General features: G+C 43.9%; 1 protein-coding gene and 1 long non-coding RNA gene across 5 annotated transcripts in view; one reads left to right on the forward strand and one right to left on the reverse strand.

Annotated features, from left to right (window-relative positions):
- Window positions 1–2,992, reverse strand: part of ZNF423 (zinc finger protein 423) — a 464,204-nt gene extending 461,212 nt beyond the window's left edge. For 2 of the 4 annotated variants that reach the window (XM_068261033.1, XM_068261032.1), the window contains exon 1: window positions 1,638–2,991. In XM_068261033.1, coding sequence (XP_068117134.1) covers window positions 1,638–1,677 — 40 coding nt within the window. In that variant the 5' untranslated portion in view covers window positions 1,678–2,991. Of the gene's footprint in view, window positions 1–1,637 lie in introns of all 4 variants that reach the window. The other 2 variants (XM_068261031.1, XM_068261037.1) reach the window with 2 other exon arrangements.
- On the forward strand, window positions 2,246–27,855 carry LOC137538733 (uncharacterized). The gene is made up of 3 exons (XR_011024873.1): window positions 2,246–3,513; window positions 24,187–24,264; window positions 27,612–27,855. It is a non-coding gene; the product is annotated as an uncharacterized lncRNA (long non-coding RNA).

Genomic DNA, 27,855 nt, shown 5'->3' on the forward strand with positions numbered 1-27,855 from the left:
TTAAATGGATCATTTAGGTAGTCCGTTATATTACATAGAAATGGTAAAATCGGAGGGAAAAGATTGGATCATTAGTGGCCACCAAAACACAGATAGCCCATACCCCCCTCCCCATCCAAAGTCCCTACCACTTCTGTGGCTTACATTAAAGATTAACTTCTCCCTACTCCGTTACCTAACACTAACTTCCTCTGCAATGCCTTCCCCTTCTCTTTGCCTAACCTCATCCCTCACTTTTTCATAACCTTAATATCTCCCCCCCCCCCCCCCCCCCCCCCCCCGCCTAACCCCAAATTCTTCCCCTTCTGTACCTCATGCTTACCTCTCTCTATTCTAAAATCCCTCCCTCTCTTATGCCAAACATTAACCTCTCCCACTTCCTCCCCATTGCCCTATGTCTAACCCCAACGTTTACCCCTTCCTTTCAGTGGCTGGATAGTGTACTGGTTAAGGGCACTGCCTTTAACATGGGAGACCAGGGTTCGAATCCTGGCTAGGGTCAGTACCTATTCAGAAAGGAGTTGAAGGCGAGATTCCCTAACACTGCAGGGTGGCCTCTTGAGCGTGCCCTTAGTGGATGCAGCTCTTGAGTCTGATAGGAGAAAAGCGCTATACAAATGTTTGGATTATTAATACCACCCACTAATATTAACCTCTGCCTTTTCTATGGCTATCCCTGACCCCCCCCCCCCCCCCCCTCTCACCTAATCCCCACTGCCTAACCATATTCACTCCCTGTCTAATGACCTTTCCCTTCTCTGCTCCAAACTTTAACCCAAACCTCTCTGGTGGTACACTAAACTCCCCTTTCTGTAGCTAACACTTATCTTTTTCTGTTCCTTACACCATACCCCCCCCCCCCCCCCCCCCCGAAAAAAAACCTATCTAATTCTCTCTCCACCACCCTGTACCTAGCCCTAACTTTATCCACTGCCATGCCTACCTCTACCCTCTCCTCGCTCATGCTCATCAGTTGCTATATCTTCCTCTCTATACCTAATATTCTGACCCGTGCCATGCCCAATGAACACAATATTTAGCCATAGATACACACAGATTGGAATGATGATCCTTGCTTAGAACCTGGCTTCCTGCCTCATCACTGTGTGATGCTGTTACAATGTAGACAAGCACTGTGACCTGCTGTAGAGTGGTGTGTAGGGTAGAAGTTTGCAGCAATATAGTTAGGAGAGAAGTGAAAGTGTGACGGGGCTGTACCATTGCACGAAGGGCGGATCTGTTTATTGTACAGCAGAGTGAAAGGGATGCAGACTGTCTCCAGCCCACGTGTCTGATCGGAGCCGCAGCACCGGACTCAATGCGCCTCAGTGGAAGGATACAGGCCAGGTTCACGGTTCAGCCTCCATCCATAGCGGACTTCCTCAGAGAGGCCAGCCTGCCGGATGCTACTGGCTGCCACTCTATGGAGATCATCTACTGCTAGTACTGAGCAGCACTCTTAGTATCAGTACTGCTCCATCCTGCGCTTCCACTGACTCTCCGGGACTGATGATGAGCGGCTACACGGGGCACGCAAGCACTTTATATGTACAGCATGCGCCAACATCACTGGTCCAGTCTCCAGTGACCTGCCCGGGACCCGATCAGCAATCAATTCATGGAGGAGAATCGCTTACCTTTCACGGAGCGCGGCTTGGCCTGTTTCCTCCTGGACATGTCTGCGGCCCCCTCCAAACTCTGCCCGGCTTGTGAGATGATTCAGTAGAGAAGTGGGACAGCGTCTCCCGCCCGCGGCCCGATCCCTCCTGCAAACTCTCCCCTCTTTCACTTACTGTGCTAAAGTTCCTATTGTGTAGAATTGTGACTCCCTTGGGTGCAGAGGGGGGTTGGAGGAGGAGGAGCAGTGGTGCCCCCCACCCCAAGCCCTAGGGGTAGTCACCGAAGTGCTGCAGGAAAAATGAGGATAAATGCTATAGCCTAGGGGGAGGGGGGGGAGATAATTAAATTAGTCTATTTACTGTTTTGTCTGGACCGTGTGGGAAAGTGCTGCTATGTGCTCCTCGGTCTATAGCTGAAGCTGTGGCCGCCGTGTGTCCTAGGCTGCCAGTAATATGGGTGAGTGCTGTGTGTGTGTGGAGCCACAATGGCCGGACACTGACTGGCGGTGGACGGAATGTTAGGGGGATCGCCCGTATAATACGTGATATTCTGATTATAATACTGTGTAGGTGGAAAGCCCTGTTATGTTAGTTCTCCAGAAGTGCAGTGATGTGACAGCGCAGTGTCAATCTCCGCATCCCCAGCAATGCCTCTGCTGTCCCCATCACCGACCGGGATCACCGGCTAGCAGTTGCCCTTCTCCACCCCGGGATCAGTCTGCTATGAGCAGCCCCTCTCCACCCCGGGATCACCGGCTATGAGCAGCCCCTCTCCACCCCGGGATCACCGGCTATGAGCAGCCCCTCTCCACCCCGGGATCACCGGCTATGAGCTGCCCCTCTCCTCCTGGGATCAGACTGCCAAGAGCTGCCCCTCTCCTCCGGGTATTATTGATGGTAAAGTGCCACCTTCCCTCCCCTCTACGAGCCCTGACTATACCCCTTCTCTTCCGCGGGCCAGCACTCTGCTTGCTCGGCTAGATGCTCCCCGTCTCTCCCCGGCCAGTCTAGCTCTCTCCCTAGCCCAGGGCTGGGGCTGATCAGCGTCCCTCCGGCCGATGCCCGGTGCAGTGTGTGTCCCGTGCTCCGCTGTCGCTAGCTGGCCCCATGCATTGCATGCAATCCGCCGCTAGCGCCCAGATTCCCTATCTCATGCCTCCCGTCCGGCTGGCTGCTCTTTGTCCCGGTTCTCTCCCCTCCTGCTCTCGCTGCTGCTGCTGGGGCTGCACTGCAGACACACATAATAAAGCCAGGCTGGGCTGGGGATGGAGCGGAGTCCCAGCAGGGGGATGTGAGGAGTGGAGTCCCGGCGGGGGAGCGCTCTGATCCCGCAGGGAGCCCCCGCACAGCCTGGGCTCAATCAGACAGTGAGAGAGACAACAGCACCGAGCCCTGGACAGCGCTGGAAATACAGGCAGAGGGAGGAGGGGAGGCGGAGCTCGGCGGAGAAGTGCTGCTGGAGAGGAGAGGGCAAACGCTGCTGCGGAAAGTACAATGAGGGCTACGGGCGAGACGAGAACATCACTGTCATATCTAGTAATCAGGGGAAGCGGGTCACGGACGGCTGTAATAATGACGGGGGTAGTTGTAACTGGGAGAGGAGGAGGGGCTCATTATTCTATGCAGGGGGAGCTCACCGTTATTTATCCCATTTCACATTCTGCACAGCTTGTAGTATGAGCTGTCCGGGGGGTAAATGTGCAGCCTGGTAAAGGGACAAGTTACCGTTCCGAATAATAACGAAATCAGAGCACAGAGGGGGAACTAGCGGTGACATCGTGGAAAAGGCTTGGTCTGGGGATCGGAAGAAGATGCCAGGTGATAAAGATGGGATGAAGGAAGCCACAAGTGACACAAAAGTGAATTCGGGGGGGAAACAGGATGCTTTCCTGTGGTAAGCTCACATCCTGATCTCCTCTCAACTGACCTATAACCCAAGTGTGTGACTGCACAAAAGCAGAGCATGCTCTACCAATGCAAATCCTTGTTTGTAGGAGTATTTTACTTCTAAACATCTTTAGTGACAGGAATAAGGAAGGGGGCATTGTTGATTTCCTTGTAAAAAATGTTTTGTTTTTGCCCAGGCTGTATTGCTGATCCTGTGCTTTTATTGTACACTGAAGGAAGGAACAGAATCCAGAGTACAAGAAGCAGATCCACTGGCATCCAGAGATCTATGGAAACTGGAATATGCAGGGGCTGAACTGGAACTTCTCAATGGGCTAATCAGATTCAAGAGGTGACGATTATTCATTTGGCAGCAGCCTGACTCATTGAATAAATTAATCACAGCTCCCAAATCTGATTAGCCTATGAAAATGTTCCAGTTCAACCCCCATTATTTCTGGTTCCTGTGAATGGCAAAACAATTCTGATTTGATAAACTAAAAGCTCATTTCTAGTGACAAGATTAGAGGGTGCTGTTCGTAAAATTTATCTAGTTTAGCTGTTCTTCAAAAATAAAATTGCAGCCGAGGGCCTTGTGTGTGGGGAGTGCTTGTGTTGTGATTGTTGTCACCATCAACCAGTCGTATTCCTTGTTTCTTTTGCAAACCACCGTAAAATTATATAAGCAGGACACATGTCACAGGAAAGCAACGTTCATTCTCACGTACGCTGAGGAAGTCAAATGCAGGGGACAGACTTCCTGTGACCATGTACACCAGCCAGACATTTAAAGCAAACGCACACACCTACAGATCACAAAACATATGACCTGTGATTGAAAATATAAGCAAAATTAGATGTTTGCTTGGTACCATTCAACAGCCAAGCAGTTGATCAGATAGATGATAGTTTGTATTGGTTGTTTTCATCAAATTATTCAGGGATTGTATAGCATATAAACTACTCACTACTGGCCATACACTTGGCAATCTGATAGGCAATCTATGGAAAATCTTACTGGTGTGTATGAGGGGTATCTGTACAAATTATGCTCTGTCTGTTTCAGCCTTTCATTGCACATACACTGTGTAGTATGAGACTAAGGGCCCTTTTACACTTAATGTACACATTTTTTTTTTCTCCATAGCAGTGCATTTTGAAATAGCTTTCATTTAAAATGTGTATAGTGGGAACTGAGCCATAGCAAAACATGGACATTTCTTTGAAAATCCGTTTTCTTTCAGTTAGAACTGAGAGCAACTGATTAAAGGATCACTATTGCGAAAACTTTTACAATTTAAAATACATGCAAACATATACAGATAAGAAGTACGTTTCTTCCAGAGTAAAATGAGCCATAAATTACTTTTCTCCTTTGTTGCTATCACTTACAGTAGGTAGTAGAAATCTGATAGAACCGACAGGTTTTGGACTAGCCCATATCCTCATGGGGATTCTCAGGGTTTTGATTAGTTTCAAAAGCATTTAGTGAATGGCAGTTGCTCTGTCCAACTGCCAAAAAAAACTGTGCAGTAAGCAGGGAGGCTGACCGACATCATTGTATAAATTATTTTTTAGGGACTGTCTTTATAAAGAATAAAGGCCATGTTGAGAATCCACCATGAGGAGATGGGCTAGTCCAAAACCTGTCAGTAAAGTCAGATTTCTAGCACTTACTGTAAGTGACAGCAATGTTGATAAAGTAATTTATGGCATATTTTACTCTGGAAGAAACCTACTTCTTATTTGTGTTTGTTCACATGTATTTAAAATTTTATGATTTTCGCGATAGTGGTCCTTTAAGTGAAAAAGGGCTCAAGGGCTCTTTTTGCACTACATGCGATTATAATTTTTGATGTGAAAAAGTCTTGCATGCTGCTGTAACGATTGGTGTCAGCACACAGAGAGTATCTGATTATTGATGATCTGCAGTATCACCAACAATACAGATGTATACCTGATTATGGATGATCTGCAGAATCACCAATAATACAAGTATGACTAACCTCTGGACACCTAAAGAAGTGTAAGTGCTTGGTGCAACTGTAAGGCTATCTCCCGTGGAGCGAGAGGCACAGATACTACTTACAGCCAGTGACCACCTGAGGAGCAGGTGGCCTCTGGCTGTGCAGGGACTATCTCTTTAAGATTGGCGGAAGGTAGGAGGCGCCTGTAGACATATATCGATAAAAGGTAATATAATACTAGGAAAGAAGGTTCTCTTGTTCCTACCTTATAGTAGTGAAACTCACACGTAAGGTAGTAGTAAATACTTCATAAATTTTATTGGGGCACAAATGACAACGCGTTTCTCGGCTACAGCCGATTCCTCAGGTCTATGGATGTGCCTGGGGTGGAGTGTCGCTATCATGGGTGCCAGCTGTATAGGGGAGTGCACACTTGGAGGTAGAGACCTGCAGCGGGTCGGGTACCCGCGGGTAACCCGAAATGCGGGTCGGGTTCGGGTACCCGAATTGATTTAAGCTACAGGTGCGGGTAGCGAGTTGCGGGTGCGGGTAGGGTTGCAGGTAGCGGTGTGCGGGTCGCGGGTAGTGAAAACAAGCTAAAAACCTTCTTTAGCTTTGATTTGTGTATAAAAATAGGTTTTATTAACTTTACAGCTCCCCAATGTTACTATAAATGTGCACTTTAGAAGAAAATGTAAAAAAACGGGTCGCGGGTAGCGGGTTGGGTATCGGGCCTGCGGGTCGGGTGCGGGTAGCAGTTCTGCGGGTTGGGTTGCGGGTATCAAATTCATCAGAAAGCGGGTCGGGTGCGGATATGAAAAAGTGGACCCACGCACGCCTCTACTTGGAGGCTATCCAAGTGGCCAACTTTTTACCTGGAGTTGCGACCAAACCTATTATCGGAAGCAAGGCCGAGTGAGGACGGTACTTCCTCACTTGCGAGAAAAGTGGTTGCTTTCTACAGCAACCTAATTTTGTGAGTATATCACTGTTTTACACACATATCCTGGTGTCCCTTTGATAATACACCAGATCAGGCTCCCGGTCTCCTTGTGTCTTTTTTTATTTTTCTTTACAAGAATCCACTATCTCTTTAAAGAGACTCCGTAACAAAAATTGCATCCTGTTTTTTATCATCCTACAAGTTCCAAAAGCTATTCTAATGTGTTCTGGCTTACTGCAGCACTTTACAGTCTCTGTAATAAATCAATGTATTTTTCCCTTGTCAGACTTGTCAGCCTGTGTCTGGAAGGCTGCCAAGTTCTTCAGTGTTGTGGTTCGGCTATGAACTCCCCCCTTTAGGGGGGAAAGAAACACACAAATGTTCTCTTGAGATTCAAAAGGAAGGCTGTATACAGCCTGCTTGTGTATGGATGTATTTTCTATGTGTGGACATACTGTACATCAACCTACTTCCTGTTTTGGTGGCCATTTTGTTTGTTTATAAACAGACTTTTAAAAACTGTTTTTAACCACTTTTAATGCGGCGGGGAGCGGCGAAATTGTGACAGAGGGGAATAGGAGATGTCCCCTAACGCACTGGTATGTTTACTTTTGTGCGATTTTAACAATACAGATTCTCTTTAAGAGGAGGAGATAGAGATAATCTTGCAGCCAGCGATTCCCTCATAGACTGGAAATCAGACTGTACTGCAGCCAAGGATTCCCAGATGGATTGGGAATCAGACTGTACTGCAGCCAGTGGACTCCTATGGGGTAGAGGCCACTGGCTGAACTGCAGGAAGGACTCTCTGAGGAGCAGGAGGTCCCTGCAGCTAACTGAGACCTGGTGGATTAGTGTCACGGGTAGTACAGACAGACTGATCACTCGAGGGATGAATGACAGTTAGAAGGGTCAGACAGGAGGTCGGCAACACACGACCAGATAAGGTACAGAGACAGAAGGCTGATTCGGTAACCGGGTACAGGCAAGGTTGGCAACTGGTAGACAGATAGGCAGAGGTACCGAATCAGAAAGCAAGAGAGAGGTCAACAGAGCCAGAGGTCATAACAGATATCAAGCACAATCCTAGTCTGAGGTGTGAGGTCCTTGGTCTCGACACCCGGGAACTAGTCTAGAGAATAACACAGTATCCTATGCTTGAGTGTGAGGTCCTTGGTCTCAACACCCTGGAACTGGTCTAAAGTATAACACAGTAATGACACAGTAATCCTATGCTTGGGTGTGAGGTCCTTGGTCTCAACACCCTGGAACTGGTCTAAAGTATAACACAGTGATGACAAAGTAAACATTAAGAGCGGAATCTGGCTAAGTGTGAATTCCCAGTTCCAACTGGTTCTAACACACTGTAGGATCTGACTGAGGTCTGAGTGCTCACACTTAAAGTGAATGTTTACCGAATTAAACAGAAAAAGTCAGATACTCACCTAAGGAGAGGGAAGGCTCGGTCCTAATGAGCCTTCCCCCTCCTCTCCCGGTGCCCAGTCCCGCGCAGGATCCCCCGTGGCAGTATTCGACCAGTTCAGTCAAATACTGCCACTTCCGCATGCTTTCGGAAGCCTTCGGGAGCACTCGGGCTCCTGATGACGCGGCCGCTCCATACTACGCATGCGCGAGCGCCCTCTATGACGCACTCGCGCGTACGTAGTATGGAGCGGCCCGTCTTCGGAAGCCCGAGTGCTCCCAAAGACCTCCGAAGTCCCTGCGGCGGCGGACGCGAACGGGGGAGCCAGCGCAGCACCGAGGGCACTGGGAGAGGAGAGGGAAGGCTCATTAGGACCGAGCCTTCCCTCTCCTTAGGTGAGTATCTGACTTTTTCTTTTTTAATCCGGTACCCATTGGCTTTAAGTATTCACAACGGCAGACCCCCAGCAACTGACAAGCAAGATCTATATATACTACAGCGCTCCGCAGCACCGCCCCCAGCCACTCAGCCAATCAGGAGTTCTGCTGAGATCAGCTGATCGTCCTGATCAGCTGATACCTCTCCTGCTGGCATAAAGGTCCTGTCTTCCGGCGCGCGCGCGTAGCTCTCCATCTGTGTGCACTAGAAGGCCCAAGCAAACCACACACAAGTCGCTGTGCGGAAACCGCCGGTCTGAACGCGGAGACAGCCGCCCCGCCGCCAGACCGCGTGGCGGCATCTCCGCTATTCATTACAGCTGCATTATGCTTCTTGTGTTGCTAGCATCTATTGAAAATCGCAAATTTGATTTGCAATTTGCAGTGTAAAAGAAGCCTGAAAGGGATTAAAACAGGCTTCAATCTCTATCCAATATTTTCTTCTTATTTATGAATGTTGCATTCAAATTATTTGGATTGCCCACAAATAGTAAGTGCATTTTTGAACCAAATAATTAGAAAGACTAATATACAGTCATTTTATTGGTTATGAAGTGACTGGACGTGTTAGTAAATATCAGTCAATCTTGCATTTTGTCAGGCCATGCATATGTGCAAACAACTGATCAATATAGTGCCACAGGGACAGGAGAACTTGCCTGGAACAAAAGACTGGCCCGAAAAGCTATTTGCATTCCCTTCTGATTGATTACTGATCAGTAAATCAATCGGTGTGTTTAATTGGTCATCTGGGTTTCTAACTGTGTATACCAGCCATAGCTTAATAGTTTGAAAAAGAGAACCTTTAAACTCATTTAGGTTACTTCAGTAGAGCGTATACAGAACTGGATCTGTAATGCCCATGTTTTTACGTAAGGCATAGAAAATGTACAGAAAGTACATAGGCAAAACTTAACAGTGCAATACTACGTCTTTGCGATGTTCATCATGTACGATGCAATCCAACAGACTACAATATCCCAATGCAGTGCGTTACCACACTGCAGCAGAGACTCCAGTGTTCTCTCCATCTTGTCAGGCACCTGAACCACATAATGGTACACGTTTGTCTGCCTATGCCTTGACAAAGCGGACTGGATAGGACCCGAAATGATCGCCGGATGTAACGGTCAGATGTCTAATGCTGGAAATACACCATGAGATTTTTTTGGCAGATAGATGGTTCGATAAATAACTTCTGACAGGTCCGATTCGATTTTTTCGATTGTTTGTCTGATAGATTTCTCATAGAAGTGAACGGAAATGAAGACGTGACTTAGATCGGACGCAACAGAGATCGACTATTTTCGCCTATCTCCGTGCGGGGAGCCGCAACAATGCCACCGCTGGAGCCAGGGAAGGTAAATATATCAAGCCTTGTCGGCTTGCCGAGCCCTGGATTGCGGGACATTTCGGGGGAGCCAGCGCTGGATTGCCTGCAGCTACAGCGGAGGGGGAAGCCTCATTGAGACACTGAGGCTTCCCCTACTGAGGTGAGTACCCCCCAGGGGACTTTTTTTTGTTACAGGTTCTCTTTAAAGCATATGGGAACTCAATCTGTATTACAGAAATATAGGGAGTGTAATGAAAACTAAAAGGTAAGCAAAGTAGCAAAACTGGAAACAGAAAAAAAAAGTGGCCGTGCAAGAGCGAACTAAATCTGATATGTTAAATGTGTCCTTTACTTACATTTTTACTCATAACAAACTGGGGGTTCTTTACAGTCCATTCCCAAATATTAAAGGACAACTGTAACCATAGACCCTGAACAAGCATGCAGCAGATCAGGTGATTTTGACATTATTGTCAGATCTGACAAGATTAGCCACATGCTTGTTTCTGGTGTTATTCAAACACCATTGCAGCCAAATAGATCAGCAGGACTGCCAGGCAACTGATATTGTTTAAAAGGAAATAAATATGGCAGCCTCCATATTCTTCTCACTTAAGTTGTCCTTTAGGGCCTGTTCATACTTGCTGCGTTTGTAGAACGCGTATAAATTCAAAGAAACGCAAGTTGAAAAACGCATGCGTTTTTCTTGCGTTTGAATGCGTTTTCTATTGCGTTTTGCACAAACACGTGACCCAGGGGAAAAAAAAGAATTATGGGAACCGCAGAGGAAAACGGGCGCTAAAAACGCAATAGCACGCGTTTTTGATACGCGTCCATAGACTTTCATTGCGTCCGTTTCTATGCGTATCGCACAGAACTGCGTGCAGCAATGCGGATGAGAAACGTATGCGTCTCATACGCATACATGTGAACTAGCCCATTCAAAAGCATTAGGAGCCGTTTCTATGCGTTTTTGGTACCAGTACGCGTTCCCTGAAAACGGCTAGGAACGCATATAGTCTGAACAGGCCCTTAAAGAATGAGTTATCAGTAGGCCGCTTAACTACTTTTTTCCACCACTACAGTATATCTACGTCCTCTTTGACTTCATCAAAGCCACGAGGATGTAGATATGAGTCGTGTAGCTAAAGCACAGCTGTGCATGATTGGGCTTGCTCCTGTGCAAAACCTCCGGCACTATCTGCTGCAGCACTTATTGGTGAAAGCGAATATATGTTCCGTGAGCCAATAAGATTGATTTTAACCATTAAAAAATATTTTTTTCTTCTCAGTTCATAGTGAAAAATACACACTGGGGCATTATTTCAGAATCCAATATCTTCACCATAAATTGTGACCGGAACGTAATTTTTGTGATAAACAGTAGAAATAGCCAAACAAAATTTGCTACAATAGCTCTTTTGTTTTTAAATTGGAATTGCTAAAACTATTGTTTTTTTTTTCTATTTTTTCATATTAAAATGCAAACAAAACAAAGTTGTTCAAGGGAAAAATGCCATGCGATGAAAGCCTAGTTAGTCTTGAAAAAAATGATTAATTTTAATTTAGGTGTCATAAGTAGGGATAATGTTTGTTGCTGATTAAATAGGGACATAGCTAAAATGTCAAAACGGCTTTGGTCCATAAGAGGGAAACAAGGTCTGGATACGAAGAGGTTAACCTTATTTTATGTGACTATTTCAAGTAGGTCAATTCCAGACTAGAGTGGAAACGATGTTTTATCTTAAATCAAGAAGGGGAAGAAAAGTGGGAAACTGTAGGACAGTAAAATTAACATAAGTTGGGGGTTAACTGAAGGTATCATTATGCAAAATTGTGTTACACCGAATTAAATAAAATTATTAAATGTAATCAACATGGATTTACTAAAGATAGATATTTTGACTAAAGCTGGCCATGCATCACTCGATGTATGGGCAGATCAACTATTAGACACATCTGACAAGAGAGGGATCTTTTGCCTGCCCACACACTGTGCCACAATTCGCAATAGATTTCAAATCGTCCTGCCACCACCGCCTGCCGGGCCCACCTTTTTGAAAATGTAAAGTCCCTACCCCCTACCCAAGTGTACAGTTTTAAAGTTGCGGGTGGTCCGGTATTAGTCATGGAGAGAATCCGAAGACATAACAACAAAAGTTGTTTAGGTGATACCTTTAAAGAGTAACTGTCAGGCTGCAGAAGCTAATTTAAACCTCTAGTCTCCTGTGTTAAACAGTTTAGAAGGAAGCCAAAAAGACATTACTGAAGATAAAGATCTATCTTACCTTTGATGTATGCTTATCAGCAATGCTTAGAGCTAAGCAGGACGCAAGCCGCATAACATACTGCAAAGCATTCTGGGGCCCTCCCCTCGGCTGCTAAGGAGAAGACGGGATCAAGTTTCAGCAGCTTCTAAAACTCAGTCCAGCCACAGCACAGATAAATCTCCTGGCAGAGTACACTGCAGGAGTCCGCTATTGTTCCTAGCCACATGGCTCATTAATATGCACTGCACACTGTGTTATTCAGTATGAGCTGTTCTGTGATCAGAAGCAGGCAGGACATGACGACACATTTGGCTTCACAAACATGGAACCTGCCATGAGCTGTCAGGAGCATCATTCTCTGCATATACTATATACAAATTCTGTGAAATCCAAACGTGGACAGTGAAATGCATATGTAATGTAAGTACAGCCAATCTTTAGCTACTGATATATGTGTTTATTTTCTCTGAGACCCTATACCTAACAGCTCCTCTTTAATGTGTATAGTGTATGGTTCTGATCCAGTCTGAAACATGTCTGCAGAAGAAACTTAAAGTTTCGAAAGCTTGCAAAGGAATCTTGTACAGTTAGTCAATAAAGGTATCACCTAAACAACTTTTGTTGTTATGTCTTCGGATACAGTTTTAAAGTCTCACCTGTACACCCGCATGAGTCCTGGCTTCCTGACGGTCTTCGTTGTCACCGTGAGCGCCGGTACTACATGGCTTGGAACATGGGATGTCACACATGCACCAGTGTCACATGGAACAGGTGCTCATGGTGACACCGAGGACTGGAGGAGGCCAGGAGTTGCACTGGTGGATAAGTGAGACTCTAAAACGTGGCAAACAACGGGGGGGGGGGGCACCGGGCAGGGGTCCGTTGATCATCGTGATACACTGTGACCGCCACGCACCTAATCAAGTTTTGCCAGCATGTCCGATCAATCCCTTCTATCAATTTCCAGCTGAAAGATCAATCACCCGATTCTCTTTTGATCCTACAAAATTATTACATGGAAACGTCGATCGGGCCACAATATCGAATGATGTATCGGCACCTTAACAAGCTCAGTCTTTAATCAATCTTGGGAAAATAAAACATGTACTATACTTGGACGCTACAAAAGCTTTTGACACCGTTTTCCACAACAGCCTGGTGCAGAAGATGAGGATGCAAGGACGTGGAGAAAATGTGTGTAAGTGGGTGGAGGACTATTTCAGGGATAGAAGACAAATAATAGTAGTAAGCAGATCATACTCAGATTAGGAAACTGTTAGCAGTAGGATCCAAGTGTCAGTTCTGGATCCAGTTCTTTTTAATTATTTTCTTGATGGAGAACAAAATAATGTTACCATGTTCGCATATACCCAGTAATCGAAAATTGTTTTCAATTATCATCACTCAGCTGGATAGTTACATGCTAGAAAAGGCCAATACAGAGCACCATATACAGTCAATGTGATAAAGCTGGGGACATCAGATGTTAAAAAAAGGAATACCAGTTGTTAAAGAGACACTGAAGCAAAAAAAATGATATTATGATTTGTATGTGTAGCACAGCTAAATAAAACATTAAGATCAGATACATCAGTGTAATTGTTTCCAGTACAGGAAGGGTTGAGAAACTCCAGTTGTCATCTCTATGCAAACAAGCCATTAAGCTCTCCGACTAAAGGTGGCCATACACTGGTCGATTTGCCATCAGATTCGACCAACAGATAGATCCCTCTCTGATCGAATCTGATCAGAGTGGGATCGTATGGCCACCTTTACTGCAAACAGATTGTGAACGGATTTCAGCCTGAAACCATTCACAATCTGTTGTGGTGGTGCTGCCGCCCGCATACATTACCTGCTCCGCCGGCGCGACTCCAGTCCCCAGGTCACCGCTGCTCTGTCTGCGGTCCGGCATGCCTCACTTCTTCTAGCCCGGCAGGAAGTTTAAACAGTAGAGGGCGCTCTACTGTTTAAACTTCCTGCCGGGCTAGAAGAAGTGAGGCATGCCGGACCTGGAGACCAGAGCGCAGACAGAGCAGCGGTGACCGGGAGACTGGAGTCGCGCCGGCGGAGCAGGTAATGTATGCGGGCTCTATTGCGTCGGTCGTCAGGCACTCGAACGCCGCTAGCGATGCGCTCTTTACCCGCGGGCGATCAACGGTTATTTTCCGCACGGCGCGATCGACGGGATCGGACGAAACGGATCGAAATTCGGCGTGTAGCGTGAACGATTGGCAGCAGATTCGATCCCAGTGATCGAATCTGCTGTCGAAACGGGCGCAAATCGGGCCAGTGTATGGCCAGCTTAAGTTAGTCGTGGAGAGGGCTGTTATCTGACTTTTATTATCTCAACGGTTACTAGACTATTTACTTTTCCTCTGCTAGAGGAGAGGTCATTACTTCACAGACTGCTCTGAAAGACTCATTTTGAATGCTGAGTGTTGTGTAATGTGCACATATTATAGAATGATGCAATGTTAGAAAAAACACTATATACCTGAAAATAAAAGTATGAGAATATTTTCTTTGCTGCTAATCTTCTAGTAATTATTCATAGTACACAACCAATTCACTATATCATATTTTTTTTTTTCGCTTCAGTGTCTCTTTAAGTTGAACAACAGTATTCAATGCCAAGCAGCAGCAGCTAAAGCAAATATAATCTAGGATGCATAAAACCAGAAACACAAAGTAAAAGTAATTTTAATTTGATTTGTATTATTATTGTTTTATAAGAACCGCCGCAATGCCGGGGACTCCTTGTAATGTCCAGAGTGTCCTCCTGCACTGCCTCTCTGTAAAGTAATTAGTGGCGGGAGCCATGGGTATCATGCACCTCATACTGGGAGCCCGCGGCGATCAGCTGCTATCCCTCTAGGTGTCCCCCTCTATGCCCCCGGTGTCCTGCTCCACTTTCCTACTTTAAATGTAAGTGGCGTCCGCTGCGGGCATCACTCACCTCATCTTGGGAGCCCGCGGCAATCAGCTGCTTCACTCGCTCACTCCTTCCCCCTAGTACCAGCACTTCCTGGTCACCTTGTTATTACAAACAAGACCGGCACTAGGGGGAAGAAGTGAGCAAGTAAAGCAGCTGATCCCCGCAGGCTCCCAGGATGAGGTGAGTGATACCCATGGCTGCTGACGTTACATTTACAGAGGGGGAGCAGAGCAGGAAACCCGGGGACACGTGGTGGGACAGCAGGTGATCGCCGCGGGCTCCTAGGATAAGGTGAGTGGTACCGGCGGCTTACATTACACGGGAGTGTGGGAGGGCACAAAGGGGGCAGGAGGAGGGCACAGTAATTGGGGTAAGAACCTCTACAAGATTCCCTTGGAATATAGACGCACCAGGTTTAGTATTTGTTTTCCCTGTTTTTTGCCCTCTAAACCTAGGTGCATCTTATAGTAAAGGGCGTCTTATAGTCTGAAAAATATGGTATACTCGGCGAATAAATCTTATTCTGATACGTGGGAGTGAGGAAGGAAAAAAGAGTGTTCGAGATCCTAAATGTCCTATTCGAAAGGTGGTAAGAAGGCCAAAAGAGACTACAGAAAATAGAATTTAAAGGGACTCCGAGCAGTGCAAAAACTATGGAAAGATGCATATCATTTTAAAGCTCTCTTTCTCCTCTTTCCAATGATATATAAACCACCACCCTACGTCATTTAGTTTTCGCTATTTTCGCGATTGAAATTGCCGCGGCCGCGATTTCGATCGCGAAAATAGAGAAAACTAAAAGGTGTAGGGCAACGATTTAGGTGTCATCAGAAAGAGGAGAAAGAGAGCTTTAAAATGATATCCATCAAGCCATAGTTATATTGTATTACACAGGACGACACTTTCCCCAGTGTCAGGAGCTCCATTCTGCTGAATGCAGCTGCTGACTTTGACAAAAAGTCGCCCTGTGTAATACAATATAACTATGGAAAGATGGATATCATTTTAAAGCTCTTTTTCTCCTCTTTCTGACGACACCTAAATCGTTGCCCTACGCCTTTTAGTTTTCTCTATTTTCGCGATCGAAATCGCGACCGCGGCAATTTCAATCGCGAAAATAGCGAAAACTAAAAGGTGTAGGGTGGCGGTTTATATATCATTGGAAAGAGGAGAAAGAGAGCTTTAAAATGATGTGCATCTTTCCATAGTTTCTGCACTGCTCGGAGTCCCTTTAAAGTATTAAAGAGTGATCAACATTGTTTAGTGCTAAACATAGATGAAAAATACATATGCCATAATGGCCTTTGGGTTTTTAAGTAAGTAATTAAATGATTGGGGTGGTTGGCATGGAAGACAGACGGGCCAATGTGAAATTCACTTTTTCTCCTAGTGATATATTCACCCCTTGTCAATAAAATGCCTTTTAAAGGCATTAAAAATATTTTGTTGCACCACTCTGACACATACAAAGATAAATAAACACTCCTTCAAACCTATGAGCATTTCAGTGCATGCTTTTCACCCTTCTCTTTTCATAACTAGGGTTATACTGGGGACAGCCATTAGCAATTCCTCCTTTGCTGGACACCATCTACTACACCAGTTTGTCGGATTCTGTCCCGGGAATATGAAAGGAAGGGAGGGGTTTCTCCAATAAATGTAAAATAGTTTATATTTGTCATCATGCAGCTGAAAAAAAGGCTGCTATTTATTATTATATCGATTTTATTTCTGAAATCTTGTATTTTTAATTTGGGTCCACTTTAAGCCACCTGCGAGTAAGAAAATTCTAAAAATAATTTTGACAGTACTTTTTCCACTGCAAAGTGCTGAATAGTTACCCGTATTTTAAAGAGACGATGGAAGAATTATCTCCTAGGAAAAACTCAGGAGAAAAAATGAATTGCATATAGACCTGAAAGTTAGCATACAGGATGTTAGTAGAGAGGTAGTGATCCAAGCATGGCATTACATCATACAGTTCCAGTAATTTGTTTTTCATTGACCAAAAGTTTTATTGAAGTATAAAACAGAAGTAGTACAAGTGTGCAATATAAACATCAATGCATATTTAACAGATTAGTAGACATTGTGCCTATCAAAAGAGGTCGTACAGTAGTACCTATATACCATGTATTCATAAGGACAGAAGAGGGGGAAAGGGAGTGAAAAGGGGAGGAGGGAAATTTGGAAGCGGGATTTTGGCGCCCAAGGGTGGGGATGTTATGGAGAGAGAGGAGGGGGGGAGTAGAGAAAGGTATGAGGAAGAGGGTATCCAAAGAGGAGGGATACTGTGAAAAAGGGAGAACAAACCATGGCATATATGGAATCAATGGCCAGGATTATCAATCCAGCGGTCCCATATCTTATAAAATTTAGAGGGGCAGCCTCTATGGTTGTAGACCAATTTTTTGAGAGGAAGAGAGTTTTTGACCCTGACTCCAGTCAGTATATGTAGGGGGGGGGGGGGGGGTGGTTGGGGAAAGCCACCTGAATGCTATACATTGTTTGAGCATAAAAGTGGATTCTATCAAAAAGGTCTTATCAAATTTGTTAATATCTTCATCATAAATATTTAATACACAGCTTTTAATAGCTATGGGGTATCCCATTATGTCGTGAAGGAAGTCAACTACTTGTTTCCAAAGGTCAGCGATTGGGGGACATTGCCAATAAAGGTGTATAAAAGTGGGATTGAGGGCTCTGCATTTAGGCCCCTTTCACATTTGATGCGACATTAAAGTCGCACAATGTGCCCCTAACGCAGCGCATATAGGTTCTGAAATTGGACCTTATTTTGCACTGCGTTATGTGTCTCTTGGTGCGCTGTTTTCGTTGCATACTGATGGAACGAAAACGGCGCATGCGTTACATTTAAAAAAAAACAACAAAACATTACTGACCATGTGCAACACACATAACGCAGCAAATGTATTGCTAAACGCACAGCATGCAGCACTTTCTAAATATTGCTACACGTTACACACAACGCAACGTGTGCACTGTGAATGTCGCACAGACTTTGTATTGCTGTGCTTTAGTCTGCGTTACATTTAAAAAAACAACAAAACATTACTGAGCATGTGCAACACACATAACGCGGCAACTTTATTGCTAAACGCACAGCATGCAGCACTTTCTAAATATTGCTACACGTTACACACAACGCAACATGTGCACTGTGAATGCCGCACAGACTTTGTATTGCTGTGCGTTAGTCTGCGTTATACATTTTTATAATGTGCGACTTTAAGGTCCCACTGAGAAAGAGGCCTTAGGGCATTGGTTAGGGGCATTAGAGTTAAATTTGGAGATACGACTTGGGGTGAGGTAACTTTGATGTGTAATGTATAATTGTGTGAGGCGGTCCTTAAAGAGGAACTGTAACGCCAAAACGGCCCCTGGGGGGTACTCACCTCGGGTGGGGGAAGCCTCAGGATCCTAATGAGGCTTCCCACGCCGTCCTGCGTCCCTCGGGGGTCTCGCTGTAGCCCTCCGTGCAGTCCGGGCAGCGGTGACGTCATTATTTACCTTCCTGGCTCCTGCGCAGGCGCTCTGATGCCTCTCGGCGCCGAAGTAGGCGGAAATACCCGATCGCCGTCGGGTCTGCTCTACTGCGCAGGCGCAAGTTTCCGGCGCCTGCGCAGTAGAGCGGACCCGACGGAGATCGGGTATTTCCGTCTATTTCCGTGCCGAAAGTCGCCACAGCGCCCCCGCTGGAGCCAGCAAAGGTAAATATTGAACTGACAGTCGGCACAGTCGCCGGCTGTTCGGAGGGCTGCGGCGAGACCCCCGTGGGACAGAGGACGGCGTGGGAAGCCTCATTAGGATCCGGAGGCTTCCCCCACCCGAGGTGAGTACCCCCCAGGGGAGGTTTTTGTTGTTACAGAGTCTCTTTAATGCATGGGGATATTTGACGGACGGCCAATAGACTATCCGCCAAACCCAGGAGAAACTGGAGATTCACAGCGGGGTGCAAGCTTACAGTAGCCTACAGGAGATAGCTTCACGGCGTGCAGGCTACAGATCCACCCTCCCTCTCGAGTCTTGTGGTGCAGCTCCAGCCAAAGAGAGCGTGACAGGCAGATATAAATGATGGACTTGTCAAGGCTCTGGTGAAGACGTGTTTTTTTTTTTCCCGTGTGTTTGTATAGTGTGTGTGTGTACAGTGTGTGTATGTACAGTATGTGTGTACAGTGTGTGCATGCATGTACTGTATGTATAGTGTGTGTGTGTATGTACAGTATGTGTGTACAGTGTGCATGCATGTATTTATAGTGTGTGTATGTACAGTATGTGTGTAGAGTGTGTGCGTGCATGTATGTATGTATGTATAGTGTGTGTACAGTGTGTACATTTGTGTCTGTACAATATGTGTGTGCATGTATGTATAGTGTGTGTGTACAGTGTGCGCATGCGTGTGTGTACAGTGTGTATGTATAGTGTGTGTGTGTGTGTGTGCATGAGTGTATGTACAGTGTCTGTGTATGCATTTATGTACAGTGTGCGCATGCGTGTATGTACAGTAAAACTGGTACTGGTAAAACGCTGCCGCATTACGATTATTCTCATGGGGGGCGGTGCCAAGAGGCGGGGAGGGGGGACGCCACAGGTTTTCTCGCCTGGAGTGACAAAATTGCTAGAGGCACCCCTGATTGTGATTGCATGTTTGAATGAAGAAGGGAAGATGCAACAGGAAAGAGACAGTAATTATAAGAGTAGTTATTTTTTTCAATACAAAAATAATTCAAAATAAAGCTCTGTAAGATATATATAACATTTTTTTCATGAACTGGGATTTTGAGTTCTTTTTTATTTGTACTATTTTGAAAAAGGTATTATACAAATAAGAGGAAATATAGTTACCATGTTCTTTTTTAGTTATAGAATAGTTACGAGTTTTTTTTAAATATTAAAATTAAAAGAGTGGATAAAGCTAAAAACGCATCTTGGTAAATATGTTGGATTGAAAGTTATTTTAATGTTAATATGTGGAGAAGTTTTCCTGGTGTGATAATAATTATAAGGGTTATGTTATATTTCTTTTCTTTTTCTGTTCTATGAACTTTGTATGTCAATAAAGATAAAAAAAACAGAAGTACCATAATAATCCCCAGAAAGGTTCACTGTATCAGGCATAATGGGCTTGATTCATCAAGCTGTGGTGCTAAAGCAGCGCAACTTAATGACGAGGAGCGCGCGAGCTCAGCGCATGCTATGCTGCAGTAGTGTATCATAGCATGAGCTGATAACTTACACCACCTACTTCATGCATCAGGACTAGCTGGATGAGGTTTTTACTGCACACACCCCAAATGCAGCATTGCAACAAGCCTGGAAAACTGTTCACTGTTGTTGACTACGAGAATCATTTTGTCTTTAGGCAATATGACCAAAATTGGTTGTGTAGGAATTGTAGTGCTTTGTGTTGCAAAATTCACATGATTCTCAAGATAATATGTCAGATGGCATAACCAGGGCTGTGGAGTCGAGGAGTCTGAGCAATTTTGGGTACCTGGAGTCGGTGGCTTCAATAAACTGAGAAGTCGGAGTCAGAGAATTTTTGAACCAAATCCATAGGCTTTGTAAAAATTAGACTGAGGTGTCGGAGCAATTTTGGGAACCTGGCGTCTGAGTCGGTGATTTCATAAACTGAGGAGTCAGAGTCAGATGATTTTTGTACTGACTCCACAGCCCTGGGATCAACTACACATATTTATCTCAGAAAATTAATGAGAAGAAAAAACTAAAATGGTCGAATATCTGATAGTAGTAATATTTCCAAAGTGCAGTTTTACAAAAGAATTTAGGGATTCCTGGATACTGTTGAGGTTTTTTTAGAAGCATTGTGACACAAAGGTTGCTTAGAAACCATGTCCATCTTTTGATCATTAAAATAAAGAATCTATTCAAAATGCCACATCTTGCTTGTAGTTTTCTATTATCATGAAAATTTGCTAAGAAGCTCATTGTATCTCACAGGGTGCACAGACACTGGGAAAGCTCCCTAGTATCGTCCATTTCATCCTCATATTATCAATGTTTTATCTCCTAGGGGGTCAGCACAGGAACCCTGAGCCAGTTTAGAAAAAAATCTTTAAACTTCAGATAGCAAGCCCAGACTTCTTTATCCCTTTGCTAGTCATAGTTGGCTGCTTTCTAACATTTTAAATGAAATTAGCACAAGTGGCACCATAAGGTGACATGCTCACTCTCTGTTCATGGGCTATACTTCTGCAGTCTGTCAAAGATAAAGAGGAAGTAAACTTTCATTGTTTCTAGAGCATGTTTAGACAGGGACTGGGGCATGGACCTGGTGGGTTGGACAGGGGTCATTTTAGGTGATAGAGTTGTAGGGCCCAGATTTGCTGGTGTCAATTATATGTCAGTACCATTTTTGTAGGGTAAAGCAGTATATTAAATAAGTAGGAGACACCTAACTGAGACAGAAAAAACCTGATTAAAAGTTGCAAAGGCAATTGTTAAGTTGCGTACATATGTAGAAGTACTGTTGATCGCAGGGATCAGGACTCGATCCCTCAGGCAACAATTCAGGGCCGAGTTCTGTACAGATACATTTATAACCTACAGGCTAGTGACCAGTATGTTGCTATGGAGCAGAGAGAGAGAGGGATGACACATGGCACATTAGAGAGTAGGAGGGGCAAGGAAGAAAATAATGTCCCTGGCTTGTGCTCAGCAGAAATGATCCGATGCACTGGATCTCTCTGTGATGCATTGGAGAGGGTTGGGGATCATTGTACACATGCTAACTTTTTAACAGAGGCAGCCGAGAACCATCTGTGTACGAAACTTTACTTACATCCCAATGTATACCCACACACTACAGAATTTATGAAAATAATTTTACGTTTACCACCAGACAATTAATTTTTGCAGGTCAGTTGCCCATTTTTTGAGATCTTTCTGTGCCTAAAAACATGACATTAACACTCTGCTATGCTAATATTATTTTGCAGTTACACATATGTTTATCATATCTAATAAAGCAAACCTGAAGTGAAAATAAACATTTGATGATATTCTTAATTGTATGCATTTTACTAAAGGTTAATATAACATAGAAATGAGCCTCATATTTTTATATTCCGTTTAAACCCTTCATTATAAGAATCAATGCTAAAAGCAGCTGTCACACATTTGTCTTGCTAATCTGAAAAACAAACAGAAGTACTGGCCCTTTGAAGTTTCCAGCACCAAAACCTTATCAGAAACCCTTTCTCAGAGAGGTAACACATTTTGGCATCTATTTACTTTTCAGGAAATGGACTGAATTTAAAAAAAGCTCATTTAATTTTATTATTTAGCATTTATATAACACTAACGTTTTCCACAGCACTTTACAGAGTACATAGTTACTAACTGTAACTTAGAGGTGTTCATAATCTAATCCCTATCATAATTATATATCCATCTTATTCTAATTACATTTAGGGGGAAGTAGATTAACTTATCTGTATGTTTTTGGGATGTAGGAGGAAGCTAGAGTGCCTGTAGGAAATGCACAGGACACGGAGAATATAAAAACTCTGTACAGATAGTGCCCTGGCTGAGTTTTGAATTGTAAGGCTAAAATGCTATCCAATATGCTTGCATAGATTTAAACTCTAGGTTTTAACAAATGCTGTACTGGAAAACAGAAAAGGACTTCAAACACCTTCTTAGTAGGGCTATTACTACATGTACCTATGTTTATCTCATTGTGTTACATTTTACTTCAAGTGTGCTTTAACCACTTTGGGGCCAGACAGCTATGGCCCCTCTAAGACCAGAGCCCTCCGTACCCTTTTAAGAAATATGATTGCTGTGATTGGCTCACAACTATCACAGGGTCAGGAGCCAAGGAAATTGGCTCCTGCCCAATATACAGAAGCTCTACTGTCAGCGTGACAGCAGAACAAGCGGGTGCAACAGCACGGAGGCCTTGAAATCTACGCCCTGGCAGGAATAATGGAACAAACAGGCCATAGATTTCAGTCGCTGCCATCTGGAAACAGTTAAGTGAACAATATAAAATGTATATAATAAGGAAAGGAGAGAGGTTAATCTGGATAAAATGCAGACAAAGGGAACTGAAGTAATATAGGTCTTATTAACTTTTATTGTTATCGGGCAGAGACAGTGGAAAAATGATCAGTCCCATTTTACTCATATGAGTTTTAGGAAGTGAGAGGTCATGAAAGCGGTTATAGCAGACAAGCAATCAGGAACACATGTGAGGAGGGTGTTAAGATCTGGGGCTTAGGGGTACGGTTGTATAGCATCAGCATTTAAGTGGTATTGAAAACCTAATGAGTTTATTAAGTTGCCAAGACCATGCATGTAGATGGAAAAGAGGAGGGGACCAAGGACAGAACCCTGAAGTACAACCACAGACAAAGGATGTGGATAAGAAATCTGATCTGAGTAAGGGCTGGTGCACACCAAGAGTGCTTTCAAAGCGCTTGGCTGATATATTTGTAAGGGATGGATCACACCAGAGCGATGTGATTTTTTCCCAAACGCGAAAGCGGGTCCCTGCAGGATTTTTTAGGTGATCATGCCTCAATGTTAAGTATAGGAAAAGAGTAAATTCGCTCTAAGAAACGCTAGAACAGAGCGATTTTCTTAGCATTTTTTTTACAAAAGCTGATGTCTTCCAGGTCAAAGTGTAGAGGAAGGATAACATCACTACACAAAACGCTCCAAAAATCGATAGGCATAAATAAAAAAAATTGATAGACACGTGCCTGGAATAGCTTTCAAAAACCGCTTCGAAAAATGCTAAGCATTTGCAATTACACTAGCGATTTTTGGTGTGCACTAGCCCTAAGAAACTGTAAAGCCCATTTATACTTGCAGGTAAAAAATATCTGTAGGAGCAGGTGTGGTCAACAGTATCAAAAGCTGCGGACAGATCAAGAAGGATTAGTATGGAATGGCCTTTGGTTAAAAAAAAAAAAAAAGTGACCCCCCGCGGTTAACGATGAGTGAAAATGTCGGAGCACATTTTAACTCACCAATGGCACAACAATGGTATGCTTTTAACGGAAACGTGAAAATGAGGACCCAGAAATGTGCCACACGTGAGTACTTTATTATCATTTTTGTTAATAATCAGTATGAACACAGATTATCATCAGAACCGATCTGCTAGTACGTATCTTTCTATATGGATGACAACCACAGTGAGACTTTAGAACGGTTCTCAGCCGACCCATCGTTGGTCGTTTGTTTTGGCTGACGGAGTGTGTATGGAGTTTAAAAGATCTCTGAGCAAATGTCTAAATAATTAAAGGCTTCTTATGAATTGGAAATATGAAACATTAATTCTTATTGAATTGTCGGTGTTCATGTGTTCACCATTAGGACAAAACTACATGGCAGCATTTCAAGGAGAAAACCACTACATCTATGCGACGATAATGGCATCAATAAATGATACAAGTGAGTTGACAAGTATTTAATGCAATAATTTGATGCAAACGTTAATTCAGGTAATACCTGAAGAAGAAACGTAAAGTTTCAAAAGCTTGCAATAAGCTATGTACAGTTAGTCATTAAAGGTTTTACCTAAATCAACGTTTGTTGGTTTGATGTTGTATATCTGCTCCCCGGCTCTCACTGGACCATACTTCACTCATTTGTGCAGTTTTATAAAGACAACACAGAAAGCTTCTGGAAGAATCTCCTGTAGATAGATGAACCTAAAGTAGAATTTATGACTTGAATGAAAAATGTTATGTTCATTCAATGGCAAATACTGCATTCTGACAGAGGAACCACTGCTAAAATATAGTTGTGCACACATTTTGGTTTGGGCTTAACTCTGGAAAAGGATAACGTATCACTAAAGGAGTTATGCATTTTTATGTATGCCAGTATATTCAGCAGCAAAATTTCAGTTTATGAAAAGAATCAGAAAGGACATCAGCACCTTGAAATTAGTCACCAAGAAAGGAGTGTGGATAATAGGAGCTTGGGCGGTACTACACTGGGACATGCTGGGGCACTGCCCCCCCCCCCCCCAAGAAATCACTGTACCCATCCTGAGTGCCCCCTTCTCCCGTTTTGGTAACGTACAGTTAGCTGTTTCCTGGCTCCAGCAGTGTACAGTGAACAGGATAGGGTCTGTAAAAAACTTCATGTCAGCCTGAGTCTATGTAAGCATTAAGTTAACCAATAGTCTAATCCCATGGTCCTCAAACTAAGGCCCGCGGGTCGGATGAGGCCCCCAAAGCTTTTTCACTGGCCCCCAAACACAAAATGTATAACTTATAAATGTGTCCACTGCACCTTTAAATATCAGTGGCCCACATATAGAACATCAGTGGTGGCACCACCCATCCACATACTGTAGAAGCCAGTGAGCAGTCATTCGCTGGCATCCAATCCAATTCTGCATCAGGTGACACTGCTGTCCAACTGGATGGCAAGTTGTCACCTGGATATGCTTCACTGTCTGGTGCACAAAGACGTTCTGCGGGCGCCGCATGACTGAATGGCTGCTGATGCTGGGAGTTCTCCTCCAGGCATGATTGGGAGGAATCAATACCTAGATTCAATGTAATATTTTTCAACATCATTTTATGTATGTTCCAGCCCCCCAGCAGTCTGAAGTATGTTGACCTGGCCCTCGACCGAAAAAATTTGGGGACCCCTGGTCTAATCTATATACCATAATTACCTTACAATTCTTGCACTATCCTTTGTAATTAATGCATCTGGATGACACTTATATTTGCAAAAACATCTTTCTACCTACTTCTAATTGACTGTTCTTAAATTGTCAGTCAACAGGAATGGAGTCTGAAGAAGGCTTAAAAGCTGAAAGCTTACTGTTTTTTTTTTTACATTAGACAATAAACTAGCGTTGTATTTTACAGACAGGAATAATCCAGATGCAAAACTTCATGTATGTAAAATACAAGCTCTACGCTCCAGCAATGCTTAGCTACTAAGATAAACAAATTACACACACAGTGTGACTGTTATCTGTCCACACAGGAGCAGCTTGCTAGCAAGTAAGGATTAAATATTGCGCAAAAGGTGGATCACCAGGCCGCCTCCAAATGGCCTCCATCAGAGATGCGCTGAGCCCCCCCAGGAACTACAAACGCACCTTGAACCCAAACAGAAGTTTTGGGTTCAAGGTGCGTTTGTAGTTCCTTGGGGGGCTCAGCGCATCTCTGATGGAGGCCATTTGGAGGCGGCCTGGGGTTGCGCTGATCCACCTTTTGCGCAATTTTCAATTTTCGAATGTATTTGATTAGCCGCACCCAGGCTATGCATATACATAGGTTAGGATTTAGTTAGTGTTAGGCCCCTCCCATGGAGGATTGACTTCTTCGCAGTGGGAGGGACGAGTACTTAATAGGTTGCATGCAAGCTGTTAATGGAAACCAACATCCTCCTCTAGTGGTAGACAGGTGATGTGTATGCTCGGTGTGTATTCGACCCCACAAGTGGGGCTTGCACTCTTTTGCAGGTAGGCACTAGTCTGTTTTTAAGTAGCGCTGCTCATTTCCTTGCTATGTACTAAGGATTAAATATGTCAGCAAACCAGCCAAGTACATCTGTAGGTAACTTTTCTTCACTAATAGCACCATCATTTGGACAATCGGCTCTGCTCAAAAGTCTGTAAGTTTTGTTTGTGATGTTTACACTTTGTTCCTATCTTTCCTGAACTAGTTAGCCTTAATTTTATCACCAAAGTTAGGCAAAAAAATATCTAAAGCTCACCATACAAACATTGATTTTGATCACCCAAATGTGCCCCACCAGCTAGCCATCCTGTCCCCCCCAAAAAAATTTGAAGCTGGAACCGCCATTGAATAGGAGCCCAAGGGTCGTTAGGATAACCAGTGTTGACAGCGATCTTGAAGGGATATGCAATATCAATTAGGCAGGCTTGCTTAAAAAGTATGGAGTAGAAGACAACTGCACCAATCTGTGCTAAGGTTACTTAAGCTTTTCTGCCCCCGTGGTGTCCCCTGGTAGCCCTGGGATCAGTGGAACATGGTTTCTGATCACCTATCCATGTCCCCAGCAGAAAAACCAAAGCGCTCCTACCAGAGGCTTCAGTCTTTCTGCACGTAAAAATTTCCGCATCCCCCTTGTGCTTCCATTTAGTGAGAAGCACAAGGAGAGAAAAAAAAATTCAAGGTGGCCATCTTGTGGCCAAATAGTAAAACTACATCTACATATTTTTTACATTAAAATTTACACATATAATAACATTAAAAGTTAACTGATTATTTCCCACACCCAAATATTACCCAAATAAAATTTTTAATGGAAAAAAAAATTACAATAAAAAAAAAAGACATAAATAGTTACCTAAGGGTCTGAACTTTTTAAATATGCATTTGAAGGGTGTTATAATTTAAGTAGGCCTCAATTTGGACTGAGTTTAGGTAAAAGGCTTGTTCGCAGAATATACCTTTAAAATAGAGTTTCTTGTGATGCAGGCAGAAGCATCTCAGTGTCTGCTTGAAACAGATGAATAGCAAGCAGATACTGAGAACATGTTCCTGAAGGAAGGCCACAGGCCTACACTGCCCCAGACAAATGGACTACGAGAACAATCAACATAGGCCATATTTACAGAGAACATTCCTGTAAGTAAGGGAAGGTTGGCATTGAATATTAATCGAGTAGGTGTGTATTATGACACCACGAGGGGTCGAAGCCAATAGCCGGGTGTGGGGGATGGCTAAGATGAGGTCACATTTACCTTTTTCCTAGTCAGTAATATAAATGTTATTTGTCTTGTCTTTATTTGTCTATTAAAGGGCCGGATGGGCTGACGGAGCTCACTCTGATTCCTACTTTCATGCTCTCCATCTACTGGCTTCTGCTGACTAGAACACCTAATAATTTCCTCTCTTTATGTAATCTGATATAATGTATGCTGTACATAGTTAGTCTAGATGTAACGTAGGATAGACAGGAGATCACCTGATTACAGTCACTAGGAAGGTAATCAAGAAGCTGCAACGCAACGGAATGACTAAATAAGTATCTGCTTGGCTAAGA

This window comes from Hyperolius riggenbachi, chromosome 11 (genome assembly GCF_040937935.1).
Source record: "Hyperolius riggenbachi isolate aHypRig1 chromosome 11, aHypRig1.pri, whole genome shotgun sequence".
NCBI classification, from domain to species: domain Eukaryota; kingdom Metazoa; phylum Chordata; class Amphibia; order Anura; family Hyperoliidae; genus Hyperolius; species Hyperolius riggenbachi.